Raw genomic sequence first — 26,945 nt, 5'->3', positions numbered from 1 at the left:
CTTCACCCAACTGGTTCCCATTTCAACCATGCTGGAGGCAAATGACACACTCACACTGACACCCAACAGGCTGGCCTATAGGACACAGACACTAGGAAGCTCCTCCATTGTCCAGTAAGTTCCACAGACAGGAAATGCCTGCTTCAGATCTATATATGATCACCTTTGTGTTGTGATCAGATTAGCTCAAGGCAAGGTAAAGACAAATTGACAGAATTTATTTTAGTGAAATTACATTCAGGGTCAAATGCCATCCATATAAGATGTGTGCCATGGGATGTCATACTCGCTTGTGATAATTTATTCAACATAACAAAGTTAGCAGGAATTAAATGTATATTTTTTATTTAACATCATTTACCCTGTGTTGAAAATGTTTACTTGAAAAGCCACTGCTTTGCAAGAGGATTGTACAATTAGTGTAAATATTCGTCACCAAATTCGTGTGCGGCTGCGTGGCTGAAGAACACGTCGCATGAATGATGACGTTTTGTCCAAACAGGCATCGCTTTGCCACGTCGGTCTCTGTGTGCTACTGGTGACTGTAGCTAGCTACTGTTGCACTGCAAACAGACTCGTTTTTAACCGTATGCTTGTTGTTGGAGGTAAACCGATATAACGTTCTGTGTGTTTATAAGTAGCACACAACCCCGTCCTGCTAAAGCCTATGAATATATTCCCTTTTAAGACGAGAGAAATGTTCGCTCCTGTCTCGACTTGTCAACCCACAATTGACTGATGCATCCGTGTCCACACCATCCGCTTTTTGTCAATGTTGTGTGAGTATTCTGTTTAATTCCTGCACGACTAGCTCATTAGCTAGCTGGTTTTGTATGCAGTGCATCAAATGAAACATAAAGTAGCTATCTAGGCTAGCTAACTTCCCCATTTGAAATGATGAATCCTGTAAATTCTCGTTTCTCCTCTATAATAACACATAACAGTTCGATCATGTCCAATAACACAAAAAGCTGGCTAGCACCGTTCGTTAGGTAGCTTGACAATGTTACTGGAAATGACGAGCTAGGTACAAATTGCTTATACATATCTAGTTAAATGTGTAGTAAGTACAATGTGTGTTTAGCTAACTAACGTTAGCTACGTGTCTTGAAAATACAACTTTTCAACTTCTATGAGAATGTTTCATCTTCTTGAATGTTCAGCTAGTTATAAAGTAGTTAGAAATTCGATGTTCAGCCATTGGGAATATTGCACTCTCAATACAAGTGTCAGACTTGTGTAACAGTTTCCTATAATATTGTAACAGTTTCCATTCTATCAGCCAGTTGATCACGAACTGTCATAAAGCCGTTACTTTATTGCGCATGCCTTCTGATCTGGGCAGTTTCCGCATTTTGCTGTTGAAAAACTTCAGTTTCGATACAACACTACAGTCATGCTTAAAGTGTTGCCTGAGAACAGTAGCTAGCTATGTTGGCAGATAGGCTACTCTGATCTGATGCGAGCATGGATAAGTTAGATGTTTTTATAGCCATTATCACTCATCACCAGAAACATTAGTACATGGAAGGACAGCCTAGCTAGTCTAAGTTGACTGGCACCTTTGCATCCCTTCCCTTCTCCTCCAGTAGTCAAGGTTATAGTGTACTGAACTAGCCAGCTACCTTTGTGTTGTGGTTGTGGGCATTGTCTGTCTCTCCCTCCTTTCTGTTCAGTCTCCCTTAATGGAATGGCTGTGTGTGGATTGTTCCAGCAAACTATACATTAGCCTATGTACAGCCACTAGGAAGCTCCTCAATTATCTCTCTCACACACACACACACACACACACACACACACACACACACACACACACACACACACACACACACACACACAGAGACAAAGGTAATTGTGATAACCTGGTTTGCTTATCTCTTGTTCTATAACCGTGGCATCTACAGTAGCTACGGTTGTTGTCTCACCTGGCTGCCATTGTAAAGTGTGTTTGACGACTGTGTGCTGGTACATGCATTCAATGCATGTCTGTCTGTGGGTGATGCCTGTCTGTCTGTGTGTGGGTGATGCCTGTCTGTCTGTGTGTGGGTGATGCCTGTCTGTCTGTGTGTGGGTGATGCCTGTCTGTCTGTGTATGGGTGATGCCTGTCTGTCTGTATGTGGGTGATGCCTGCCTGTCTCTCTGTCTCTGTGTGATGCCTGTCTGTCTCTCTGTCTCTGTGTGATGCCTGTCTGTGTCTGTCAGTGATGCCTGCCTGTCTCTCTCTGTGTCTGTGTCTAATGCCTGTCTGTCTGTGTTTGTCTGTCTGTGTCTGTCTGTGTGATGCCTGTCTGTGTGATGCCTGTCTGTTATCAGTCTGAGGATGTAGTCTTATGTAATGTTTCATGACCCTGGGTGCTTGACTATGGTGATGTTGTCCTACCAGTAACCTAGCCCAGGACCTATTCACCTACCTCTGTTCTATTGACTCTGTCCTAGTCCTGCCTTTTTTTGGCACCATCTTCCCCAGGGCTGCGTTCAGTAGGACACCATGTTCTGGAAGGTTTAGACAGAAATACATTGTTTATCCCACGTCATATCATCCTACGTGCCACTAAGATGAGTAGAGTAGCGACTCATTCATGGCACGTTTTTTCAGGAGACGTCTATCTGCAACGTGTGTGTACACATTCTGTCCTCTATTGGGACTGTTCTTCATTGCACCTGGGTTGTGTTCATTAGAGCACACACCATAACAAAATGGGTTGCAATGTGCACAAGTTCAGATAGTATTCTACCTCCCTGTTTGACTCTGTTTTCCAATGTGTTGTGCCTAATGAACATGACCCTGACGTTGTTTCCTCTCTCTGTCCGTCTCTCCAGTGGCCTGGCTGTGTTGGGCCGGGCTGTGAGGTGGTGCTGGTCTCTGGGTCTAGGTGGAGAGGCAGTAGCAGGGGGTGTTGAGGTGGTGCCTGGCCATGCCCGGGGGCCGCAGGGGGCCAAGTAGACAACAGCTGAGCCGCTCTGCTCTGCCCTCCCTACAGACTCTGGTGGGGGGCAGCCTCAGCAACGGCAACGGACTCAGAAACAGGTTAGGAAACGAACACAGATACTGTCGACACCCCTAACACACACACACACACACACACACACACAGATGGGGTAAAGTAGTGTACTACAACAAGCAGACCTAACCCTCCTACCTCACCAAACACAAACAGGCCTACAGGATTTATTGAGCCAAGCCTTATGGGAAGTTAAATGTGTAGGCCTAGGCTATATGATCACACATTCTGTTTTTAAAATGTTACTGTCTGCAGCTACCATGAGACGGCCATAGCCTCTTCCTTCCTGTCCTGACTGTGATTTAATATTCTAACATAATCAGTGTTAGTCAAATAGATGATTGGTGGAGTCAGATTATTAATACCACCCCTCTGAGGAGGAAGAAGGTATGCCAGCTCAGATCAACACTGAGGAGGTAGAAGGTATGCCAGCTCAGATCAACACTGAGGAGGTAGAAGGTATGCCAGCTCAGATCAACACTGAGGAGGAGGAAGGTATGCCAGCTCAGATCAACACTAAGGAGGTAGAAGGTATGCCAGCTCAGATCAACACTGAGGAGGAGGAAGGTATGCCAGCTCAGATCAACACTGAGGAGGAAGAAGGTATGCCAGCTCAGATCAACACTGAGGAGGAAGAAGGTATGCCAGCTCAGATCAACACCGATGAGGAAGAGGCATAGAGACTCATTCTCCAGTAGTAGTCTGGGGGACTCATTCTCCAGTAGTAGTCTGGGGGGACTCATTCTCCAGTAGTCGTCTGGGGGGACTCATTCTCCAGTAGTAGTCTGGCGGACTCATTCTCCAGTAGTAGTCTGGCGGACTCATTCTCCAGTAGTAGTCTGGCGGACTCATTCTCCAGTAGTAGTCTGGCGGACTCATTCTCCAGTAGTAGTCTGGCGGACTCATTCTCCAGTAGTAGTCTGGCGGACTCATTCTCCAGTAGTAGTCTGGGGGGACTCATTCTCCAGGGAGTCGTCTGGGGGGACTCATTCTCCAGGGAGTCGTCTGGGGGGACTCATTCTCCAGGGAGTCGTCTGGGGGGACTCATTCTCCAGGGAGTCGTCTGGGGGGACTCATTCTCCAGGGAGTCGTCTGGGGGGGACTCATTCTCCAGGGAGTCGTCTGGGGGGACTCATTCTCCAGGGAGTCGTCTGGGGGGACTCATTCTCCAGGGAGTCGTCTGGGGGGACTCATTCTCCAGGGAGTCGTCTGGGGGGACTCATTCTCCAGGGAGTCGTCTGGGGGGACTCATTCTCCAGGGAGTCGTCTGGGGGGACTCATTCTCCAGGGAGTCGTCTGGGGGGGACTCATTCTCCAGGGAGTCGTCTGGGGGGGACTCATTCTCCAGGGAGTCGTCTGGGGGGGACTCATTCTCCAGGGAGTCGTCTGGGGGGGACTCATTCTCCAGGGAGTCGTCTGGGGGGGACTCATTCTCCAGGGAGTCGTCTGGGGGGGACTCATTCTCCAGGGAGTCGTCTGGGGGGGGACTCATTCTCCAGGGAGTCGTCTGGGGGGGGACTCATTCTCCAGGGAGTCGTCTGGGGGGGACTCATTCTCCAGGGAGTCGTCTGGGGGGGGACTCATTCTCCAGGGAGTCGTCTGGGGGGACTCATTCTCCAGGGGGTCGTCTGGGGGGGACTCATTCTCCAGGGAGTCGTCTGGGGGGGACTCATTCTCCAGGGAGTCGTCTGGGGGGGACTCATTCTCCAGGGAGTCGTCTGGGGGGGACTCATTCTCCAGGGAGTCGTCTGGGGGGGACTCATTCTCCAGGGAGTCGTCTGGGGGGGACTCATTCTCCAGGGAGTCCGTCTGGGGGGGACTCATTCTCCAGGGAGTCGTCTGGGGGGGACTCATTCTCCAGGGAGTCGTCTGGGGGGGACTCATTCTCCAGGGAGTCGTCTGGGGGGGACTCATTCTCCAGGGAGTCGTCTGGGGGGGACTCATTCTCCAGGGAGTCGTCTGGGGGGGACTCATTCTCCAGGGAGTCGTCTGGGGGGGACTCATTCTCCAGGGAGTCGTCTGGGGGGGACTCATTCTCCAGGGAGTCGTCTGGGGGGGACTCATTCTCCAGGGAGTCGTCTGGGGGGGACTCATTCTCCAGGGAGTCGTCTGGGGGGGACTCATTCTCCAGGGAGTCGTCTGGGGGGGACTCATTCTCCAGGGAGTCGTCTGGGGGGGACTCATTCTCCAGGGAGTCGTCTGGGGGGGACTCATTCTCCAGGGAGTCGTCTGGGGGGGACTCATTCTCCAGGGAGTCGTCTGGGGGGGACTCATTCTCCAGGGAGTCGTCTGGGGGGGACTCATTCTCCAGGGAGTCGTCTGGGGGGGACTCATTCTCCAGGGAGTCGTCTGGGGGGGGACTCATTCTCCAGGGAGTCGTCTGGGGGGGACTCATTCTCCAGGGAGTCGTCTGGGGGGGACTCATTCTCCAGGGAGTCGTCTGGGGGGGACTCATTCTCCAGGGAGTCGTCTGGGGGGGACTCATTCCTCCAGGGAGTCGTCTGGGGGGGACTCATTCTCCAGGGGGTCGTCGGGGGGGGACTCATTCTCCAGGGAGTCGTCTGGGGGGGGACTCATTCTCCAGGGAGTCGTCTGGGGGGGACTCATTCTCCAGGGGGTCGTCTGGGGGGGACTCATTCTCCAGGGAGTCGTCTGGGGGGACTCATTCTCCAGGGAGTCGTCTGGGGGGGACTCATTCTCCAGGGAGTCGTCTGGGGGGGACTCATTCTCCAGGGAGTCGTCTGGGGGGGACTCATTCTCCAGGGAGTCGTCTGGGGGGGACTCATTCTCCAGGGAGTCGTCTGGGGGGGACTCATTCTCCAGGGAGTCGTCTGGGGGGGACTCATTCTCCAGGGAGTCGTCTGGGGGGGGACTCATTCTCCAGGGAGTCGTCTGGGGGGGACTCATTCTCCAGGGAGTCGTCTGGGGGGGACTCATTCTCCAGGGAGTCGTCTGGGGGGGGACTCATTCTCCAGGGAGTCGTCTGGGGGGGACTCATTCTCCAGGGAGTCGTCTGGGGGGGACTCATTCTCCAGGGATTCTCCAGGGAGTCGTCTGGGGGGGACTCATTCTCCAGGGAGTCGTCTGGGGGGGACTCATTCTCCAGGGAGTCGTCTGGGGGGGACTCATTCTCCAGGGAGTCGTCTGGGGGGGGACTCATTCTCCAGGGAGTCGTCTGGGGGGGACTCATTCTCCAGGGAGTCGTCTGGGGGGGGAACTCATTTCTCCAGGGAGTCGTCTGGGGGGGGGACTCATTCTCCAGGGAGTCGCTGGGGGGGACTCATTCTCCAGGGAGTCGTCTGGGGGGACTCATTCTCCAGGGAGTCCGTCGGGGGGGGACTCATTCTCCAGGGAGTCGTCTGGGGGGACTCATTCTCCAGGGAGTCGTCTGGGGGGGACTCATTCTCCAGGGAGTCGTCTGGGGGGACTCATTCTCCAGGGAGTCGTCTGGGGGGGACTCATTCTCCAGGGAGTCGTCTGGGGGGGACTCATTCTCCAGGGAGATCGTCTGGGGGGGACTCATTCTCCAGGGAGTCGTCTGGGGGGGACTCATTCTCCAGGGAGTCGTCTGGGGGGGACTCATTCTCCAGGGAGTCGTCTGGGGGGACTCATTCTCCAGGGAGTCGTCTGGGGGGACTCATTCTCCAGTAGTAGTCTGGGGGGACTCATTCTCCAGGGAGTCGTCTGGGGGGACTCATTCTCCAGGGAGTCGTCTGGGGGGACTCATTCTCCAGGGAGTCGTCTGGGGGGACTCATTCTCCAGGGAGTCGTCTGGGGGGACTCATTCTCCAGGGAGTCGTCTGGGGGGACTCATTCTCCAGGGAGTAGTCTGGGGGGACTCATTCTCCAGGGAGTAGTCTGGGGGGACTCATTCTCCAGTAGTAGTCTGGGGGGACTCATTCTCCAGTAGTAGTCTGGGGGGACTCATTCTCCAGTAGTAGTCTGGGGGGACTCATTCTCCAGGGAGTCGTCTGGGGGGACTCATTCTCCAGTAGTAGGTAGTCTGGGGGGACTCATTCTCCAGTAGTAGGTAGTCTGGGGGGACTCATTCTCCAGTAGTAGTCTGGGGGGACTCAGATGCTCAGCACGTTATAACACTCAAACTCAAGGCTGCTCCAGAACCACAACACACCAGTAACCCCAGCTTCTCTCTATGCCCCCCTCCCTCCAGAACCACAACACACCAGTAATCCCAGCTTCTCTCTATGCCCCCCTCCCTCCAGAACCACAACACACCAGTAGTCCCAGCTTCTCTCTATGCCCCCCCCCTCCCTCCAGAACCACAACACACCAGTAACCCCAGCTTCTCTCTATGCCCCCCTCCCTCCAGAACCACAACACACCAGTAACCCCAGCTTCTCTCTATGCCCCCCTCCCTCCAGAACCACAACACACCAGTAACCCCAGCTTCTCTCTATGCCCCCCCTCCCTCCAGAACCACAACACACCAGTAACCCCAGCTTCTCTCTATGCCCCCCTCCCTCCAGAACCACAACACACCAGTAGCCCCAGCTTCTCTCTATGCCCCCCTCCCTCCAGAACCACAACACACCAGTAACCCCAGCTTCTCTCTATGCCCCCCTCCCTCCAGAACCACAACACACCAGTAACCCCAGCTTCTCTCTATGCCCCCCCTCCCTCCAGAACCACAACACACCAGTAACCCCAGCTTCTCTCTATGCCCCCCCCCCTCCCTCCAGAACCACAACACACCAGTAACCCCAGCTTCTCTCTATGCCCCCCCCTCCCTCCAGAACCACAACACACCTGTAACCCCAGCTTCTCTCTATGCCCCCCTCCCTCCAGGACCACAACACACCTGTAACCCCAGCTTCTCTCTATGCCCCCCTCCCTCCAGAACCACAACACACCAGTAACCCCAGCTTCTCTCTATGCCCCCCTCCCTCCAGAACCACAACACACCAGTAACCCCAGCTTCTCTCTATGCCCCCCTCCCTCCAGGAGCAGTAACTGTGTGGGTCTCTCTGCCCCGCCCCTCTCGGCCCTCATCACGCCGGAACCCGTCCGTCACTACCGGATCCCTGACCTCCCATTGGACAGCAGCCTGCTGTTTGAGTTCCTGCTCTTCCTCTACCTGCTGGTGGCGCTGTTTGTTCAGTATATTAATATCTACAGGACTGTGTGGTGGTACCCTTATAGTCACCCTGCTGCCTCCACCTCTCTGGTGAGTAGTAGTGAACACACACACACACACACACACACACACACACACACACACACACACACACACACACACACACACAGAGAGAGAGAGATAGCGATGCCTATAACTCTGAGTTCACACACACACACACCTTCAGTCCGTTTGTTGCCTCCTCTCTGCAGAACTTCCATCTGATGGACTACCACCTGGCTATCTTCATCACAGTGATGCTGGCCAGGAGACTGGTGTGGACTATAGTGTCAGAGGTATCTCTCATTCTATATCTCTCTCTACCTCTCTCTTTATCTCTCTACCTCTCATCTTCTCTCTCTCTACCTCTCATCTTCTCTCTCTCTACCTCTCATCTTCTCTCTCTCTACCTCTCATCTTCTCTCTTTCTACCTCTCATCTTCTCTCTCTACCTCTCATCTTCTCTCTCTCTACCTCTCATCTTCTCTCTCTCTACCTCTCATCTTCTCTCTCTCTACCTCTCATCTTCTCTCTCTACCTCTCATCTTCTCTCTCTCTACCTCTCATCTTCTCTCTCTCTACCTCTCATCTTCTCTCTCTCTACCTCTCATCTTCTCTCTCTCTACCTCTCATCTTCTCTCTCTACCTCTCATCTTCTCTCTCTCTACCTCTCATCTTCTCTCTCTCTACCTCTCATCTTCTCTCTCTCTACCTCTCATCTTCTCTCTCTCTACCTCTCATCTTCTCTCTCTCTACCTCTCATCTTCTCTCTCTCTACCTCTCATCTTCTCTCTCTCTACCTCTCATCTTCTCTCTTTCTACCTCTCATCTTCTCTCTCTCTCCCTCTCATCTTCTCTCTCTCTCCCTCTCATCTTCTCTCTCTCTCCCTCTCATCTTCTCTCTCTCTACCTCTCATCTTCTCTCTCTCTCCCTCTCATCTTCTCTCTCTCTCCCTCTCATCTTCTCTCTCTCTCCCTCTCATCTTCTCTCTCTCTACCTCTCATCTTCTCTCTCTCTACCTCTCATCTTCTCTCTCTCTACCTCTCATCTTCTCTCTCTCTACCTCTCATCTTCTCTCTCTCTACCTCTCATCTTCTCTCTCTATCTCATCTTCTCTCTCTCTATCTCTCATCTTCTCTCTCTTTCTATCTCTCATCTTCTCTCTCTCTCCCTTCCTCAACTGTGTCTGCAGAATAGGCAGATAGTCTGTTTCTAAACTGGTTGCATCATGTTTAGTGGTGTAGTAGTAGGGATGGGAGTGAACATGTTTCCAGTATTTAGGCCGACGCTGATCCTCCTAGTTGCATCGTTAGTGTGTGACTGACTTAGTATTGTTGTCTGGACTCTGGCCAGGGTTGTGTGTGTGTGTGTGTGTGACTGGCTTAGTATTGTTGTCTGGACTCTGGCCAGGGTTGTGTGTGTGTGACTGGCTTAGTATTGTTGTCTGGACTCTGGCCAGGGTTGTGTGTGTGTGTGTGACTGGCTTAGTATTGTTGTCTGGACTCTGGCCAGGGTTGTGTGTGTGTGTGTGACTGGCTTAGTATTGTTGTCTGGACTCTGGCCAGGGTTGTGTGTGTGTGTGTGACTGGCTTAGTATTGTTGTCTGGACTCTGGCCAGGGTTGTGTGTGTGTGACTGGCTTAGTATTGTTGTCTGGACTCTGGCCAGGGTTGTGTGTGTGTGACTGGCTTAGTATTGTTGTCTGGACTCTGGCCAGGGTTGTGTGTGTGTGTGACTGGCTTAGTATTGTTGTCTGGACTCTGGCCAGGGTTGTGTGTGTGTGTGACTGGCTTAGTATTGTTGTCTGGACTCTGGCCAGGGTTGTGTGTGTGTGACTGGCTTAGTATTGTTGTCTGGACTCTGGCCAGGGTTGTGTGTGTGTGTGTGACTGGCTTAGTATTGTTGTCTGGACTCTGGCCAGGGTTGTGTGTGTGTGACTGGCTTAGTATTGTTGTCTGGACTCTGGCCAGGGTTGTGTGTGTGTGACTGACTTAGTATTGTTGTCTGGACTCTGGCCAGGGTTGTGTGTGTGTGACTGGCTTAGTACTGTTGTCTGGACTCTGGCCAGGGTTGTGTGTGTGTGACTGGCTTAGTACTGTTGTCTGGACTCTGGCCAGGGTTGTGTGTGTGTGACTGGCTTAGTATTGTTGTCTGGACTCTGGCCAGGGTTGTGTGTGTGTGTGTGTGTGTGACTGGCTTAGTATTGTTGTCTGGACTCTGGCCAGGGTTGTGTGTGTGTGTGTGTGTGTGTGACTGGCTTAGTATTGTTGTCTGGACTCTGGCCAGGGTTGTGTGTGTGTGTGTGTGTGTGTGTGTGTGTGTGTGTGTGTGTGACTGGCTTAGTATTGTTGTCTGGACTCTGGCCAGGGTTTTGTGTGTGTGTGTGTGTGACTGGCTTAGTATTGTTGTCTGGACTCTGGCCAGGGTTGTGTGTGTGTGACTGACCTAGTATTGTTGTCTGGACTCTGGCCAGGGTTGTGTGTGTGTGACTGACCTAGTATTGTTGTCTGGACTCTGGCCAGGGTTGTGTGTGTGTGTGTGACTGGCTTAGTATTGTTGTCTGGACTCTGGCCAGGGTTGTGTGTGTGTGTGTGACTGGCTTAGTATTGTTGTCTGGACTCTGGCCAGGGTTGTGTGTGTGTGTGTGACTGGCTTAGTATTGTTGTCTGGACTCTGGCCAGGGTTGTGTGTGTGTGTGACTGGCTTAGTATTGTTGTCTGGACTCTGGCCAGGGGTTGTGTGTGTGTGTGACTGGCTTAGTATTGTTGTCTGGACTCTGGCCAGGGTTGTGTGTGTGTGTGTGTGACTGGCTTAGTATTGTTGTCTGGACTCTGGCCAGGGTTGTGTGTGTGTGTGTGTGACTGGCTTAGTATTGTTGTCTGGACTCTGGCCAGGGTTGTGTGTGTGTGTGTGTGACTGGCTTAGTATTGTTGTCTGGACTCTGGCCAGGGTTGTGTGTGTGTGTATCTGGGTTAGTATTGTTGTCTGGACTCTGGCCAGGGTTGTGTGTGTGTGTGTGTGTGTGTGTGTGACTGGCTTAGTATTGTTGTCTGGACTCTGGCCAGGGTTGTGTGTGTGTGTGTGACTGGCTTAGTATTGTTGTCTGGACTCTGGCCAGGGTTGTGTGTGTGTGTGACTGGCTTAGTATTGTTGTCTGGACTCTGGCCAGGGTTGTGTGTGTGTGTGACTGGCTTAGTATTGTTGTCTGGACTCTGGCCAGGGTTGTGTGTGTGTGTGTGTGTGTGACTGGCTTAGTATTGTTGTCTGGACTCTGGCCAGGGTTGTGTGTGTGTGTGTGTGTGACTGGCTTAGTATTGTTGTCTGGACTCTGGCCAGGGTTGTGTGTGTGTGTGTGTGACTGGCTTAGTATTGTTGTCTGGACTCTGGCCAGGGTTGTGTGTGTGTGTATCTGGGTTAGTATTGTTGTCTGGACTCTGGCCAGGGTTGTGTGTGTGTGTGTGTGTGTGTGTGTGTGTGTGTGACTGGCTTAGTATTGTTGTCTGGACTCTGGCCAGGGTTGTGTGTGTGTGACTGGCTTAGTATTGTTGTCTGGACTCTGGCCAGGGTTGTGTGTGTTTGACTGACTTGTCGGCTTTACAGTGAGGATTGAAGTCTTGTTATGTCCGAGTTAAGAACATAGTGTGTAGCAATGCATTGTGGTTGATTGTGCTGTCTGTCGGTGGATTGTTTGTGTAACCTCTAACCTGTGTGTGTGTGTTTGTCTGTGTGTGTGTGTCCCCCCAGGCGTCTCAGACCAGTCCATGTTCCTTGGTACGGTACGTGGTTCTGATCGCAGCACGGCTCAGCCTCCTCACTCTGTGTGGCTGGGTTCTCTGTTGGACCCTGGTCAACCTGTTCAAGAACCACTCGGTGCTCAACCTGCTCTTCCTTGGATACCCGTGAGTGTCTGTGTTCAGAGAGAGGAGTTACCACAGGTTTCAGACTACTTACTGTATGACAGCAGCTCTACAGTTGATGTGTCAGTACAGCTCTGTAGATGCTACTCTAGTGGTTTGATTCAGAGATGGTGTGTGTACTGGGAAGTAGTGTGTGTTATTGTTATTCAGAGATGGTGTGTGTACTGGGAAGTAGTGTGTGTTATTGTTATTCAGAGATGGTGTGTGTACTGGGAAGTAGTGTGTGTTATTGTTATTCAGAGATGGTGTGTGTACTGGGAAGTAGTGTGTGTTATTGTTATTCAGAGATGGTGTGTGTACTGGGAAGTAGTGTGTGTTATTGTTATTCAGAGATGGTGTGTGTACTGGGAAGTAGTGTAGGGTGTTTTATTGTTCACCATTATCTAGTTGATCACAGTGTCACGTTCACCATTATCTAGTTGATCACAGGGTCACGTTCACCATTATCTAGTTGATCAGTGTCACGTTCACCATTATCTAGTTGATCACAGTGTCACGTTCACCATTAGCTAGTTGATCACAGGGTCACGTTCACCATTATCTAGTTGATCAGTGTCTTGTTCACCATTATCTAGTTGATCACAGTGTCTTGTTCACCATTATCTAGTTGATCACAGTGTCTTGTTCACCATTATCTAGTTGATCAGTGTCTTGTTCACCATTATCTAGTTGATCAGGGTCACGTTCACCATTATCTAGTTGATCACAGGGTCACGTTCACCATTATCTAGTTGATCACAGTGTCACGTTCACCATTATCTAGTTGATCACAGTGTCACGTTCACCATTATCTAGTTGATCACAGTGTCACGTTCACCATTATCTAGTTGATCACAGTGTCACGTTCACCATTATCTAGTTGATCACAGGGTCACGTTCACCATTATCTAGTTGATCACAGGGTCACGTTCACCATTAGCTAGTTGATCACAGGGTCACGTTCACCATTAGCTAGTTGATCACAGGGTCACGTTCACCATTAGCTAGTTGATCACAGGGTCACGTTCACCATTAGCTAGTTGATCACAGGGTCACGTTCACCATTAGCTAGTTGATCACAGGGTCACGTTCACCATTAGCTAGTTGATCACAGGGTCACGTTCACCATTAGCTAGTTGATCACAGGGTCACGTTCACCATTAGCTAGTTGATCACAGGGTCACGTTCACCATTATCTAGTTGATCACAGGGTCACGTTCACCATTATCTAGTTGATCACAGGGTCACGTTCACCATTATCTAGTTGATCACAGGGTCACGTTCACCATTATCTAGTTGATCACAGGGTCACGTTCACCATTAGCTAGTTGATCACAGGGTCACGTTCACCATTATCTAGTTGATCACAGTGTCACGTTCACCATTATCTAGTTGATCACAGGGTCACGTTCACCATTATCTAGTTGATCACAGGGTCACGTTCACCATTAGCTAGTTGATCTAACACATGGTTCTTTATTTCCTGTTGTCCTTTCTCTTCCTCATCCCCCTCCCTCTCTGTGCGTCAGGTTTGGGGTGTATGTTCCCCTGTGTTGCTTCCATCAGGAGAGTAGGGCCCAGCCAGTGCCTTCAGACTGTGGTTACTCAGACCAGGACCTGTCCCACGGGCCCTTCTTCAGGTAAACACTCTCATAAACACACACGCTCCCCATATTCAGGTAAACAAATAAACAACAGACTTCAATGTCCTCTCCCCCAGCCAAACACCCCCTTCTGGTCAGAGTGGGGGACAGAACAAACACCCCCTTCTGGTCAGAGTGGGGGACAGAACAAACACGTCCTTCTGGTCAGAGTGGGGGACAGAACAAACACCCCCTTCTGGTCAGAGTGGGGGACAGAACAAACACGTCCTTCTGGTCAGAGTGGGGGACAGAACAAACACGTCCTTCTGGTCAGAGTGGGGGACAGAACAAACACGCCCTTCTGGTCAGAGTGGGGGACAGAACAAACACGCCCTTCTGGTCAGAGTGGGGGACAGAACAAACACGCCCTTCTGGTCAGAGTGGGGGACAGAACAAACACGCCCTTCTGGTCAGAGTGGGGGACAGAACAAACACGCCCTTCTGGTCAGAGTGGGGGACAGAACAAACACGCCCTTCTGGTCAGAGTGGGGGACAGAACAAACACGTCCTTCTGGTCAGAGTGGGGGACAGAACAAACACGCCCTTCTGGTCAGAGTGGGGGACAGAACAAACACGCCCTTCTGGTCAGAGTGGGGGACAGAACAAACACGCCCTTCTGGTCAGAGTGGGGGACAGAACAAACACGTCCTTCTGGTCAGAGTGGGGGACAGAACAAACACGCCCTTCTGGTCAGAGTGGGGGACAGAACAAACACGCCCTTCTGGTCAGAGTGGGGGACAGAACAAACACGCCCTTCTGGTCAGAGTGGGGGACAGAACAAACACGTCCTTCTGGTCAGAGTGGGGGACAGAACAAACACGCCCTTCTGGTCAGAGTGGGGGACAGAACAAACACGCCCTTCTGGTCAGAGTGGGGGACAGAACAAACAACGCCCTTCTGGTCAGAGTGGGGGACAGAACAAACACGCCCTTCTGGTCAGAGTGGGGGACAGAACAAACACGCCCTTCTGGTCAGAGTGGGGGACAGAACAAACACGCCCTTCTGGTCAGAGTGGGGGACAGAACAAACACGCCCTTCTGGTCAGAGTGGGGGACAGAACAAACACCCCCTTCTGGTCAGAGTGGGGGACAGAACAAACACGTCCTTCTGGTCAGAGTGGGGGACAGAACAAACACGCCCTTCTGGTCAGAGTGGGGGACAGAACAAACACGCCCTTCTGGGTCAGAGTGGGGGACAGAACAAACACGCCCTTCTGGTCAGAGTGGGGGACAGAACAAACACGTCCTTCTGGTCAGAGTGGGGGACAGAACAAACACGCCCTTCTGGTCAGAGTGGGGGACAGAACATTGACTTAAAAACTGTCAATAAAAGTTCCCTGTGAGGTGGTTGGAATCAGAGGCAGTCAGGAACTCTTCTTGATTTCTTCTCTCTCACAGCCTGGGACAGATTCCTCTGTTTGATTGTGTGAGTTTAGTTAAGGGTCTTTTTAGCTGACACCCCACCTAAAGGGTGGGCATTTGAAGTACCATAGAGAGCACACTGCAAAGAGACAACAATGTGATATTCCTGTCATGTGACGTTTTGATCAATTCAATAATAGTGTCATTTAAAAAGAATGAAAGGGAATAAGACAGAAGAATACTTGGTTTTACCTGTTCTGTTTCTGGGCCTGTATTAATAATGGCAGGAGGAGGGCTGGGCCCCGTATCCACAAAGAGGCTGAGTAGAACATTGGTAATTGGTTGAGAATACAAGCTATTCATGAAACCTCTAGTCATAAGAGTCCTACCTAGTTGACAGATCTTCAGGACACCAGCTGTCCTAATCAATGAACAGTTACCAGCTGGCTTCTTCTTTATTATTATAATCATTATTTTAAAGCAAACTTCTTGATAATAGAGAAGGGCAGTGAGTCAGTGGTACCTGCACCATAGTCAGGAAATTGCTTTGGAGTTGTTGAATGTTGTAATATTTCTGTAAGATAAATCCATACATCTAGACTTAAATGCAACATTATTGTAAGATAAATCCATACATCTAGACTTAAATGCAACATTATTGTAAGATAAATCCATACATCTAGACTTTAATGCAACATTATTTTCATTTGTCATTTTTATTACAAAAATGTACCCCTTTTTCTCCCCAATTTCCTGGTATCCAATTGGTAGTTACAGTCTTGTCTCATCGCTGCAACTCCTGTACAGACTCAGGAGAGGTGAAGGTTGAGAGCCGTGAGTCCTCTGAAACACAACCAAGCTGCACTGCTTCTTGACACAATGTCCTCTTAACCCGGAAGCCAGCCGCACCAATGTGTCGGAGGAAACGCTGTACACCTGGTCAGCGTGCACTGCGCCCGGCCCGCCACAGGAGTCGCTAGTACGCGATGGGACAAGGACATCCCTGCCGGCCAAACCCTCCCCTAACCCGGGCGACGCTGGGCCAAACCCTCCCCTAACCCGGGCGACGCTGGGCCAAACCCTCCCCTAACCCGGGCGACGCTGGGCCAAACCCTCCCCTAACCCGGGCGACGCTGGGCCAAACCCTCCCCTAACCCGGGCGACGCTGGGCCAAACCCTCCCCTAACCCGGGCGACGCTGGGCCAAACCCTCCCTAACCCGGACGACGCTGGGCCAAACCCTCCCCTAACCCGGGCGACGCTGGGCCAAACCCTCCCCTAACCCGGGCGACGCTGGGCCAAACCCTCCCCTAACCCGGGCGACGCTGGGCCAAACCCTCCCCTAACCAGGGCGACGCTGGCGCACACTGGGCCAAACCCTCCCTAACCCGGGCGACGCTGGGCCAAACCCTCCCCTAACCCGGGCGACGCTGGGCCAAACCCTCCCCTAACCCGGGCGACGCTGAGCCAAACCCTCCCCTAACCCGGGCGACGCTGGGCCAAACCCTCCCCTAACCCGGGCGACGCTGGGGCCAAACCCTCCCCTAACCCGGGCGACGCTGGGCCAAACCCTCCCCTAACCCGGGCGACGCTGGGCCAAACCCTCCCCTAACCCGGGCGACGCTGGGCCAAACCCTCCCCTAACCCGGGCGACGCTGGGCCAAACCCTCCCCTAACCCGGGCGACGCTGGGCCAAACCCTCCCCTAACCCGGGCGACGCTGGGCCAAACCCTCCCTTAACCCGTGCGCCGCCCCATGGGTCTCCTGGTCGCGGCCAGTTGCAACAGAGCCTGGACTCGAACCAGGATCTCTAGTGGCACAGCTAGCAGTGTCTTAGACCACTCCACTGAGGCGACGCAGCAGTATTTTTTTTACAGTGATTTCACATGAGGCCTATTTCACATAATATAATAAATAATCACATTTTTATTTGGATTATTTCATTAACCTACATGTTATCCCTTTGGAGCACAATATCACATTGTTAAAAAGGTGCCTAAATTGGACATGGCTATAAGTGGGGCAGTTGAAGGCATCTGAGGCCTATGTTAACTTTTGATTGTGTTCAGGAAAAGAATTATAGACCTTTCAAACATCGTATGCAACATTATCATACATGATCAGAATTAGTTAACTGGTTATGCTTGCCAACATATTCATCCACAATTAAGAGAAGGAAGTGATCGTATCATGTGAAAATGAAATCAAACGTTTTATCATTGCAATGTTTTAATGTCCAGTCACATTCACTGTGGTTGTCTGAAACATGCTATTGGGTTCACAGCGATTTATTATTCTCCATCATTGGATGTTGCTAATTATTTAAAAAACGACTAATGAAAGAAAAGCATTGTACGTTAGAATTTTGTGAAGTTAGTGTGGGAGAGGGGGAATAATTATTGTTATCCATCAATAATGACAAACCTCCTGGCATTGACAACTTAGATGGAAAGCTTCATAGGAGTGGCTATAGAGTCAGCTACCATCCTATCTGTCATATCTTTAATCTGAGCCTAGAGAAAAGTCTTTGTCCTCAGGCCTGGAGGGAAGCCAAAGTCATTCCGCTGCCCAAGACTTGTAAAGCGGCTTTTACTGGTTCTAACAGCAGACCTATCAGCTCGCTGCCAGCTCTTATCAAACTGTTGGGGAAATTGTTTTGGACCAAATACAATGCTGTTTCTCTGTAAACAAATGAACAACAGACTTTCAGCATGCTTATAGAGAAGGGCACTCAAAATGTACTGCACTGACATAAATGACTGATTGGTTGAAAGAAATTGATAATAAGATTGTTGGACCTGTACTGTTAGATTTCAGTGCAGCCTTTGATATTATTGACCATAACCTGTTGTTGAGAACTTGTGTGTTGTGGCTTTTCAACCTCTGCCATATTGTGGATTGAGAGCTATCTATCTAATAGAACTCAGAGGGTTTTCTTTAATGGAAGCTTCTCTAATGTCAAACATGTAAAGTGTGGTGTACCGCAGGGCAGCTCTCTAGGACTTCTACTCTTTTCTATTTTCACCAATGACCTGCCACTGGCATTAAACAAAGCATGTGTGTCTATGCATGCTGATGATTCAACCTTATACACATCAGAAACCACAGCTAGTGAAGTCACTGAAACCCTTAAAGAGTTGCAGTCTGTTGTGGAATGGGTAGCCAGTAATAAACTAGTCCTGAACATCTCTAAAACTAAGAGCATTGTGTTTGGTACAAATCATTCCTTAATTTCTAGACCTCAGCTGAATCTGGTAATGAATGGTGTGGCTGTTGAACAAGTTGAGGAGACTAAATTAGTTGGCGTTACCTTAGATTGTAAACAGTCATGGTCAAAACATATAGATTGAATGGTTGTAAAGATGGGGAGAAGCTTAGCCGGAATAAAGAGATGCTCTGCTTTTTGACTCCACAAAGCAAGTTCTGCAGGTTCTAGTTTTATCTTATCTTGATTATTGTCCAGTCATGTGGTCAAGTCCTGCAGGCTCTAGTTTTATCCTGATTATTGTCCAGTCATGTGGTCAAGTCCTGCAGGCTCTAGTTTTATCCTGATTATTGTCCAGTCATGTGGTCAAGTCCTGCAGGCTCTAGTTTTATCCTGATTATTGTCCAGTCATGTGGTCAAGTGCTACAAAGAAAAACCTAGTTAAGCTGCAGCTGGCCCAGAACAGAGCAGAACGTCTTGCTCTTCATTGTAATCAGAGGGATAATATAGAAACTATCCATACCAGTCTGTCTTGGCTAAGAGCTGAGGAAAGACTGACTGCTAGGGCTGGGCAGTACACCGTATTTTACTATATACCGGTATTGATGCACGGACCGGTTTGGGTTTTTTCTTTACCTTCTAAACGGTATTTGAATGTTTGGTTTGTTAAATGTGATACGCCGTGTGACACACACTCTTACCCCACCAGACATGCCACCAGGGGTCTTTTCACAGTTCCCAGGTCCAGAACATATTCAAGGAAACGTACAGTATTATACAGAGCCATGAGTTTATGGAACTCCCATCTAATTTTTTTACATTTGTTTTTTTATTTAACCAGGTAGGCCAGTTGAGAACAAGTTCTCATTTACAACTGCGACATGGCAGAAATAATTACAATTTAGCAATTAAACACTGGAGTGATAGATGTGCAGAAGATGAATGTGCAAGTAGGGATACTGAGGTGCAAAGGAGAAGAAGAAAAAAATAACAGTATGGGGATGAGGTAGTTGGATGGGCTATTTACAGATGGGCTATTTACAGGTGCAGTGATCTGTGAGCTGCTCTGACAGCTGGTGCTTAAAGTTCGAGAGGGAAATATGAGTCTCCAGCTTCAGTGATTTTTGCAATTCGTTCCAGTCATTGGCAGCGGAGAACTGGAAGGAAAGGCGGCCAAAAGAGTAATTGGCTTTGGGGGTGACCAGTGAAATATACTTGCTGGAGTGCATGCTACGGGTGGGTGCTGCTATGGTGACCAGTGAGCTGAGATAAGGCGGCGCTTTACCTAGCAAAGACTTATAGATGACCTGGAGCCAGTGGGTTTGGCGACGAATATGACGCGAGGGCCAGCCAACGAGAGCATACAGGTCGCAGTGGTGGGTAGTATATGGGGCTTTGGTGACAAAATGGATGGAACTGTGATAGACTGCATCCAATTTGCTGAGTAGAGTGTTGGAGGCTATTTTGTAAATGACATCGCCGAAGTCAAGGATCAGTAGGATAGTCAGTTTTACGAGGGTATGTTTGGCAGCGTGAGTTTGGCAGCATGAGTGAAGGATGCTTTGTTGCGAATGAAATTGGAGATGTTTAATGTGAGTCTGGAAGGAGAGTTTACAGTCTAGCCAGACACCTAGGTATTTGTAGTTGTCCACATATTCTAAGTCAGAACCGTCCAGCGTAGTGTTGCTGAATGGGCGGGCAGGTGCAGGCAGCAATCGGTTGAAGAGCATGCATTAAGTTTTACTTGCATTTAAGAGCAGTTGGAGGCCATGGAAGGAGAGTTGTATGGTATTGAAGCTCATCTGGAGGGTTGTTAACACAGTGTCCAAAGAAGGGCCAGAAGTATACAGAATGGTGTCGTCTGCGTAGAGGTGGATCAAAGAATCACCAGCAGCAAGAGCGACATCATTGATGTATACAGAGAAAGAGTCGGCCCGAAAATTGAACCCTGTGGCACCCCCATAGAGACTGCCAGAGGTCCGGACAACAGGCCCTCCGATTTGACACACTGAACTCTATCTGATAAGTAGTTGGTGAACCAGGCGAGGCAATCATTTGAGAAACCAAGGCTGTTGAGTCAGCCGATAAGAATGCGGTGATTGACAGAGTCGAAACCCTTGGCCAGGTCGATGAATTCAGCTTTACAGTATAGTCTCTTATTGATGGCGGTTATGATATTGTTTAGGATCTTGAGCGTGGCTGAGGTGCAACCATGACCAGCTCGGAAACCAGATTGCATAGTGGAGAAGGTACGGTGGGATTCGAAATGGTCGGTGATCTGTTTTGTTAACTTGGCTTTCAAAGATCTTAGAAAGGCAGGGCAGGATGGATATAGGTCTGTAACAGTTTTGGTCTAGAGTGTCTCCCTTTGAAGAGGGGGATGACCGCGGCAGCTTTCCAATCTTTGGGGATCTCAGACAATACGAAAGAGAGGTTGAACAGGCTAGTAATAGGGGTTGCAAAAATTGCAGCGCATAATTTTAGAAAAAGAGAGTCCAGATTGTCTAGCCCAGCTGATTGTAGGGGTCCAGATTTTGCAGCTCTTTCAGAACATCGGTTATCTGTATTTGGGTGAAGGAGAAATGGGGGATGCTTGGGTGCTGTGGAGGGTGCAGGGCTGTTGGCCTGGGGTAGGGGTAGCCACGTGGAAAGCATGGCCAGCCGTAGAGAAATGCTTATTGAAATTCTCAATTATGGTGGATTTATCGGTGGTGACAGTGTTTCCTATTCTCAGTGCAGTGAGATGCACTCATATAGAACAAATAAACAGCAAACCTGGTTTCAAAAAACAAATAAAGCAACACCTCACGGCACAACGCCTCTCCCCCATGTGACCTACTGGTTGTGTGTCTGTACTGACGTGTATGTGGAACTGATAGATGCAGACACTCTTTATGTTCATGTTTTTAAATGTATCGTTATTTGTCGGACCCCAGGAAGACTAGCTGTCACCATTGGCTAATGGGGATCCTAATAAATCAAATCATTTGCAACTTGGTTAATGAGCGTCATCATTATCTTTCCTTTGTGGTACCTCAAACTGTCATGAGAAACATCTGAGAGAAACTTTCATGACTTGATTTTCCTCCTGGCTCAGAGTTTGGCTGGGCAGTATCTTAACATCATCCTAAACCCTACTCTCAGCTGGGAGTTTTGTCATAAAACAGGTTTTAACAGGATTCCTACGACCTTTTCTGAGATGCTTTGTGGACAGGGGCCTAGGGCGTGACTCTTATTAATAAAGAGGGTTCATGCATAGCTTTTTATTTTTACCCATAAGAGTAGGAGTAAAATGTCTATTCTCAGCACTTCCCACCAGTTGTCTACTCTGAGATCTTTTGTGGATACGGGGCCCTGGTCTCCCCTGTCCATGTAGTCTTATTCCATTATGAAAAAACTGATCCTAGATCATTCTTACTTCTCTCTTCTCCCTCCAGGCCTAAGGACTTCCTAGCGTTACTAAGGGAGAACCTGAGAGAGCAGTTTACCACTCCAGGCCACATCCCCCACCACACCTGTCCCCAGCCCCCGTCTCCAGAACTCATCCGCAGCGAGGTGGAGGAACTCCGGAGCGACTTCAACCGTCGCATCAAGGAAGTCCTCTTCAACTCCCTCTTCAGCGCTTACTACGTAGCCTTCCTCCCCCTCTGCTTCGTCAAGGTACTAACCCTAACCCTTACTACGTAGCCTTCCTCCCCCTCTGCTTCGTCAAGGTACTAACCCTAACCCTTACTACGTAGCCTTCCTCCCCCTCTGCTTCATCAAGGTACTAACTCTAACCCTTACTACGTAGCCTTCCTCCCCCTCTGCTTCATCAAGGTACTAACTCTTACTACATAACTTCCCTCCCTCTGCTTCATCAAGGTACGTCTCTTTCTCTTTTTTTCTCCTCCTCTCTTTTCCTCCCTCTAGCAGGTTGCTGCTCCCCTCCCTGTTATCCAAGGAACTGTCAACCCTCCTGGTACTCATCTCCCCTCCCTGTTATCCAAGGCACTGTCAACCCTCCTGGTGCTCATCTCCCCTCCCTGTTATCCAAGGAACTGTCAACCCTCCTGGTGCTCATCTCCCCTCCCTGTTATCCAAGGCACTGTCAACCCTCCTGGTGCTCATCTCCCCTCCCTGTTATCCAAGGCACTGTCAACCCTCCTGGTGCTCATCTCCCCTCCCTGTTATCCAAGGCACTGTCAACCCTCCTGGTGCTCATCTCCCCTCCCTGTTATCCAAGGCACTGTCAACCCTCCTGGTGCTCATCTCCCCTCCCTGTTATCCAAGGAACTGTCAACTCTCCTGGTACTCATCTCCCCTCCCTGTTATCCAAGGAACTGTCAATCCTCCTGGTGCTCATCTCCCCTCCCTGTTATCCAAGGCACTGTCAACCCTCCTGGTGCTCATCTCCCCTCCCTGTTATCCAAGGAACTGTCAACCCTCCTGGTGCTCATCTCCCCTCCCTGTTATCCAAGGCACTGTCAACCCTCCTGGTGCTCATCTCCCCTCCCTGTTATCCAAGGAACTGTCAACCCTCCTGGTGCTCATCTCCCCGTTATCCAAGGAACTGTCAACCCTCCTGGTACTCATCTCCCCTCCCTGTTATCCAAGGCACTGTCAACCCTCCTGGTGCTCATCTCCCCTCCCTGTTATCCAAGGAACTGTCAACCCTCCTGGTACTCATCTCCCCTCCCTGTTATCCAAGGCACTGTCAACCCTCCTGGTGCTCATCTCCCCTCCCCGTTATCCAAGGAACTGTCAACCCTCCTGGTGCTCATCTCCCCTCCCTGTTATCCAAGGAACTGTCAACCCTCCTGGTGCTCATCTCCCCTCCCTGTTATCCAAGGCACTGTCAACCCTCCTGGTGCTCATCTCCCCTCCCTGTTATCCAAGGAACTGTCAACCCTCCTGGTACTCATCTCCCCTCCCTGTTATCCAAGGAACTGTCAACCCTCCTGGTACTCATCTCCCCTCCCTGTTATCCAAGGCACTGTCAACCCTCCTGGTGCTCATCTCCCCTCCCCGTTATCCAAGGAACTGTCAACCCTCCTGGTGCTCATCTCCCCTCCCTGTTATCCAAGGAACTGTCAACCCTCCTGGTGCTCATCTCCCCTCCCTGTTATCCAAGGCACTGTCAACCCTCCTGGTGCTCATCTCCCCTCCCCGTTATCCAAGGAACTGTCAACCCTCCTGGTGCTCATCTCCCCTCCCCTGGGTCTTTGTGTGTTCACAGTTTCCTCCTTCAGTCTCCAGGTATCCTAGGTGCTGTCTCCTGCGTTTGTGTTTAGCAAGGCCCTTGAAGCCTAAAACGTGGTTTTGTCTCCCCCTCCAGAGTACCCAGTACTATGACATGCGCTGGTCCTGTGAGCACCTGATCATGGTGTGGATCAATGCGTTTGTGATGCTGATGAGCCAGCTGTTACCTCCCAGCTACTGTGACCTGCTGCACCGCTCTGCAGCCCACCTGGGGCGCTGGCAGAAGCTGGAGCACGGATTCTTCAGCAACGCCCCGCAGCACGTGTAGGTGGTCCACACTCACACACATACTTCAACAGCAACGGCCCACAGCACGCTTAGGTGGTCCACACACACACACACTATTACAACAACGCCCCGCAGCACGCTTAGGTGGTCCACACACACACACACACACACACTATTACAACAACGCCCCGCAGCACTTGTGTATGTACGTAACCCAACCTTTTCTCCTGGAGAGCTAGACATATGCAGGATTTGGTTCCAACACGTCTGACTCTAATCAACTGGTCTTCAGGACTCCACCAGGTGCGTTAGAGCAGGGATGGAGTAAAGCCATGCATAAGGAGGCTGTCTCCAGGAAGAGGGTTAGCCACCCTACTGTCCACCAGACTCTGCTGTCTGGTCTTCTAGGCAGGGTTCTATTTGATCTGTCGGCTGTAGGATCAATCTCCACCTTTTTTCATTGTGTGTTGCAGGTGGTCTGAGAGTACAGTCTGGCCCCAGGGGGTGTTAGTACGTCACAGTCGTAGCCTGTACAAGGCTGTAGGACCCTACAACGTGGCCCTGCCCTCGGACGTCTCCCACGCCAGGTTTTACGTGAGTCACTGCCTTTACTAGACGTGTGTGTGTTTATATCCTGCCCATGTACTGCCTTGACATTTCACTTTATTTCCAAGTCATGTTTATAAATAAATACCAATTGTGCTATTATTTATTGTGTTGTAGTTCCTTTTCCACAAGCCGTTGCGGATCCTGAACTTGTTAATCTGGATCGAGTCTAGTGTAGTCCTGTACCAGCTGTACTCCCTGCTCCGCTCTGAGAGCTGGAACCACACCCTGTCCCTGGGCCTCATCCTGTTCTGTAACTACTACGTCCTCTTCAAGCTGCTCCGGGACCGCATCGTGCTGGGCAAGGCCTACTCCTACCCTGTTACCTCCAGTACAGGGTCCAGCACTACCAACAGCACCGCCACCAACGGCCTGGGGCTCAAGTCCCAGTGACACCCCAGGAGAGGGTTCTGGAGCTGGGGGACGTGGGTTCGGATACTCCCTAGCCTCCCTGCAACTATGGTTGTACGGCGGGATGGATGGAAGGGGTGGAGGTGAGAGAGGGGGTTGGGGGTGCAGCAGTGGGGTGGACTGACTGTGAACTCATATTGTTTTGATACGGTTCTATTTTTCATGCAATGTTTATACCTATTTAAATAATATTTTATTTTGTATACTGTTTCAAAAGTAACACAGGGCATTACGGTAGTATTGTCATGTGATGTTTGTTGTTGCCTCATTGTGCAAAGCGATTGGATGGGAGAGAGTGAGTTGTGTTCTTGATGCCATGAGGCCCCGCCCACGCGCTGTGCTAAGCTCCTCCTCCTATGCTCACCGCGTTCCGACTTCCACCAAAGATGCTTAAAGAAGGCTTCAGAGCCAATCAGAGGGATAGACTGGCGCCGGCGGCCAATCAAGGAAGCGACTGAGGAGACCCCGCCTCTCCCTGCACACCTCTTTAGAGAACGTATTCATCCCTTTAGTGTTTTATTAGGATTCGTTTCGTAGCAAGACTGTCTGCAGTTTGGCCATGAGCGCTGAACTCTGGTGCCTGTAGAACATATCCACGTCCCAAATGACACCCTATTCCTACATAGAGCACAGCTTTTGACCAGAGCCTTATTAGCCCAGGTTAAAAGTAGTGCACTATATAGGGTATAATTTGGGACAGGCCCAATGTCTTCTTTGCAGTGTCATGTTCATTCAGGTCATTCATTTACCACAAATAGCCGCTCTTCATTTCACTGTGCCTGAGAAGCGGAAAACATAGATATAGTCTGAATAGAATGGGCACCACCACCGCAACAGATTGCATGGCCGTTTTTCTAGATGGGAGACAAACCGCATTGAATGAGCAGACATATGTATGTGCTTTACTTTCCAGTGTGTGCTTGAAATGAAATTACAAATTACACTTGGTATCTTCAATGCTGCAAGTTGTGCTCAGCTGCTAGCAGTGTTATTTTAAACAGCTTGCCTTGTTGCGAGTCCCAGATTATGTTGTGGGATGGGTTCTGGTGCCATAATTGTCCGTTCATCTATTCTATTTTGTTCCTTTTCTATGAGCAGCTGATCTAGAATGATTCATGTTTTTATCAACGTGCCAAAATCCCAGGTTGCCTGTATGATGTTTGTTCATGGGTGCGTTCCACCTTGTCTTTTAATGCAGTCCTGTTGTAGGCGCCTCTCAGCAGATTGCTATATCAGATGAATGATGAATGTGGTACCTGAGATGTGACATCTGATATGTGCAGGATGACTGCAATAAAGATGACCTGGAACGTTAGCTGTGTTTATATTTTCAGTGGGTGAGGTGGAAGGAAGATGGAGGGGGGAGACATGCTGTCGTATGGCTCAGTGTTTGATTTTCGATGAGCATTTTTTATGCCGTTGAAATATGAAATAAAAAAATCAAATAAAAATGCTGTTAAAGTGACGTGTGAAATGTGTTTGTCCATGAGATCGTGTAGATAAGAGATGAAACCACAAAGACCCATTAGCAAAACTGCATTATGCATTTTATTCCAAAGCATTATAAAGTTGAGAGATATATATATATATATATCACTGCACAATTGTTTTTGAAACAGAAAAATAGCTCACCCATAAAGTTTGACAAAGTGCATATCATGAGTAGTTGAGGGTCGGTACGACAGGGTCGGTACGACAGGGCGACAGGGTCGGTACGACAGGGTCAGGTACGACAGGGTCAGTACGACAGGGTCAACACTCTGGTGCTACGCAGCAGAGTGGCCTGTAGTATTGTATTTGGCCCAGCAGAGGGAGCTATGGATATTTTACTCTGGTCCATTTGAAAAACCAACAGTTTGTACTGTGACAGTCTATACCTTGAGTTTACATTTTTGAAGAGCAGGGTAGCACCTTTGGTTGATGACAGGGTTACATTCATTGGCAATAACAGAGAAAAAAAGATGTCCCAACAGAGCTCGACAATCTATAGAATTAGCAGTGAACCTGCGTCTGTCTCTCCCTGGCTCTCCACCAATCTATAGAATTAGCAGTGAACCTGCGTCTGTCTCTCCCTGGCTCTCCACCAATCTATAGAATTAGCAGTGAACCTGCGTCTGTCTCTCCCTGGCTCTCCACCAATCTATAGAATTAGCAGTGAACCTGCGTCTGGCTCTCCACCAATCTATAGAATTAGCAGTGAACCTGCGTCTGGCTCTCC

At 49.9% G+C, this 26,945-nt stretch overlaps 1 protein-coding gene across 1 annotated transcript; it reads left to right on the top strand.

Moving 5' to 3' along the window:
* The first annotated feature begins 479 nt into the window (after positions 1 to 479).
* On the top strand, positions 480 to 26,190 carry LOC115188690 (transmembrane protein 39A). Its single transcript, XM_029747411.1, has 10 exons — positions 480 to 779; positions 2,822 to 3,029; positions 7,966 to 8,188; positions 8,350 to 8,433; positions 11,882 to 12,036; positions 13,563 to 13,673; positions 21,679 to 21,901; positions 23,559 to 23,746; positions 24,184 to 24,304; positions 24,434 to 26,190. The coding sequence occupies exons 2-10, from the start codon at positions 2,917 to 2,919 to the stop codon at positions 24,707 to 24,709; spliced, it is 1,494 nt and encodes a 497-aa protein (XP_029603271.1). The 5' UTR covers positions 480 to 779; positions 2,822 to 2,916; the 3' UTR covers positions 24,710 to 26,190.
* Positions 26,191 to 26,945: the final 755 nt, after the last annotated feature.

Source organism: Salmo trutta, unplaced genomic scaffold (genome assembly GCF_901001165.1).
Source record: "Salmo trutta unplaced genomic scaffold, fSalTru1.1, whole genome shotgun sequence".
Taxonomy (NCBI): domain Eukaryota; kingdom Metazoa; phylum Chordata; class Actinopteri; order Salmoniformes; family Salmonidae; genus Salmo; species Salmo trutta.
The sequence above is the reverse complement of the archived record's forward strand: the minus strand, read 5'-3'. Positions and strand labels throughout refer to the sequence as shown.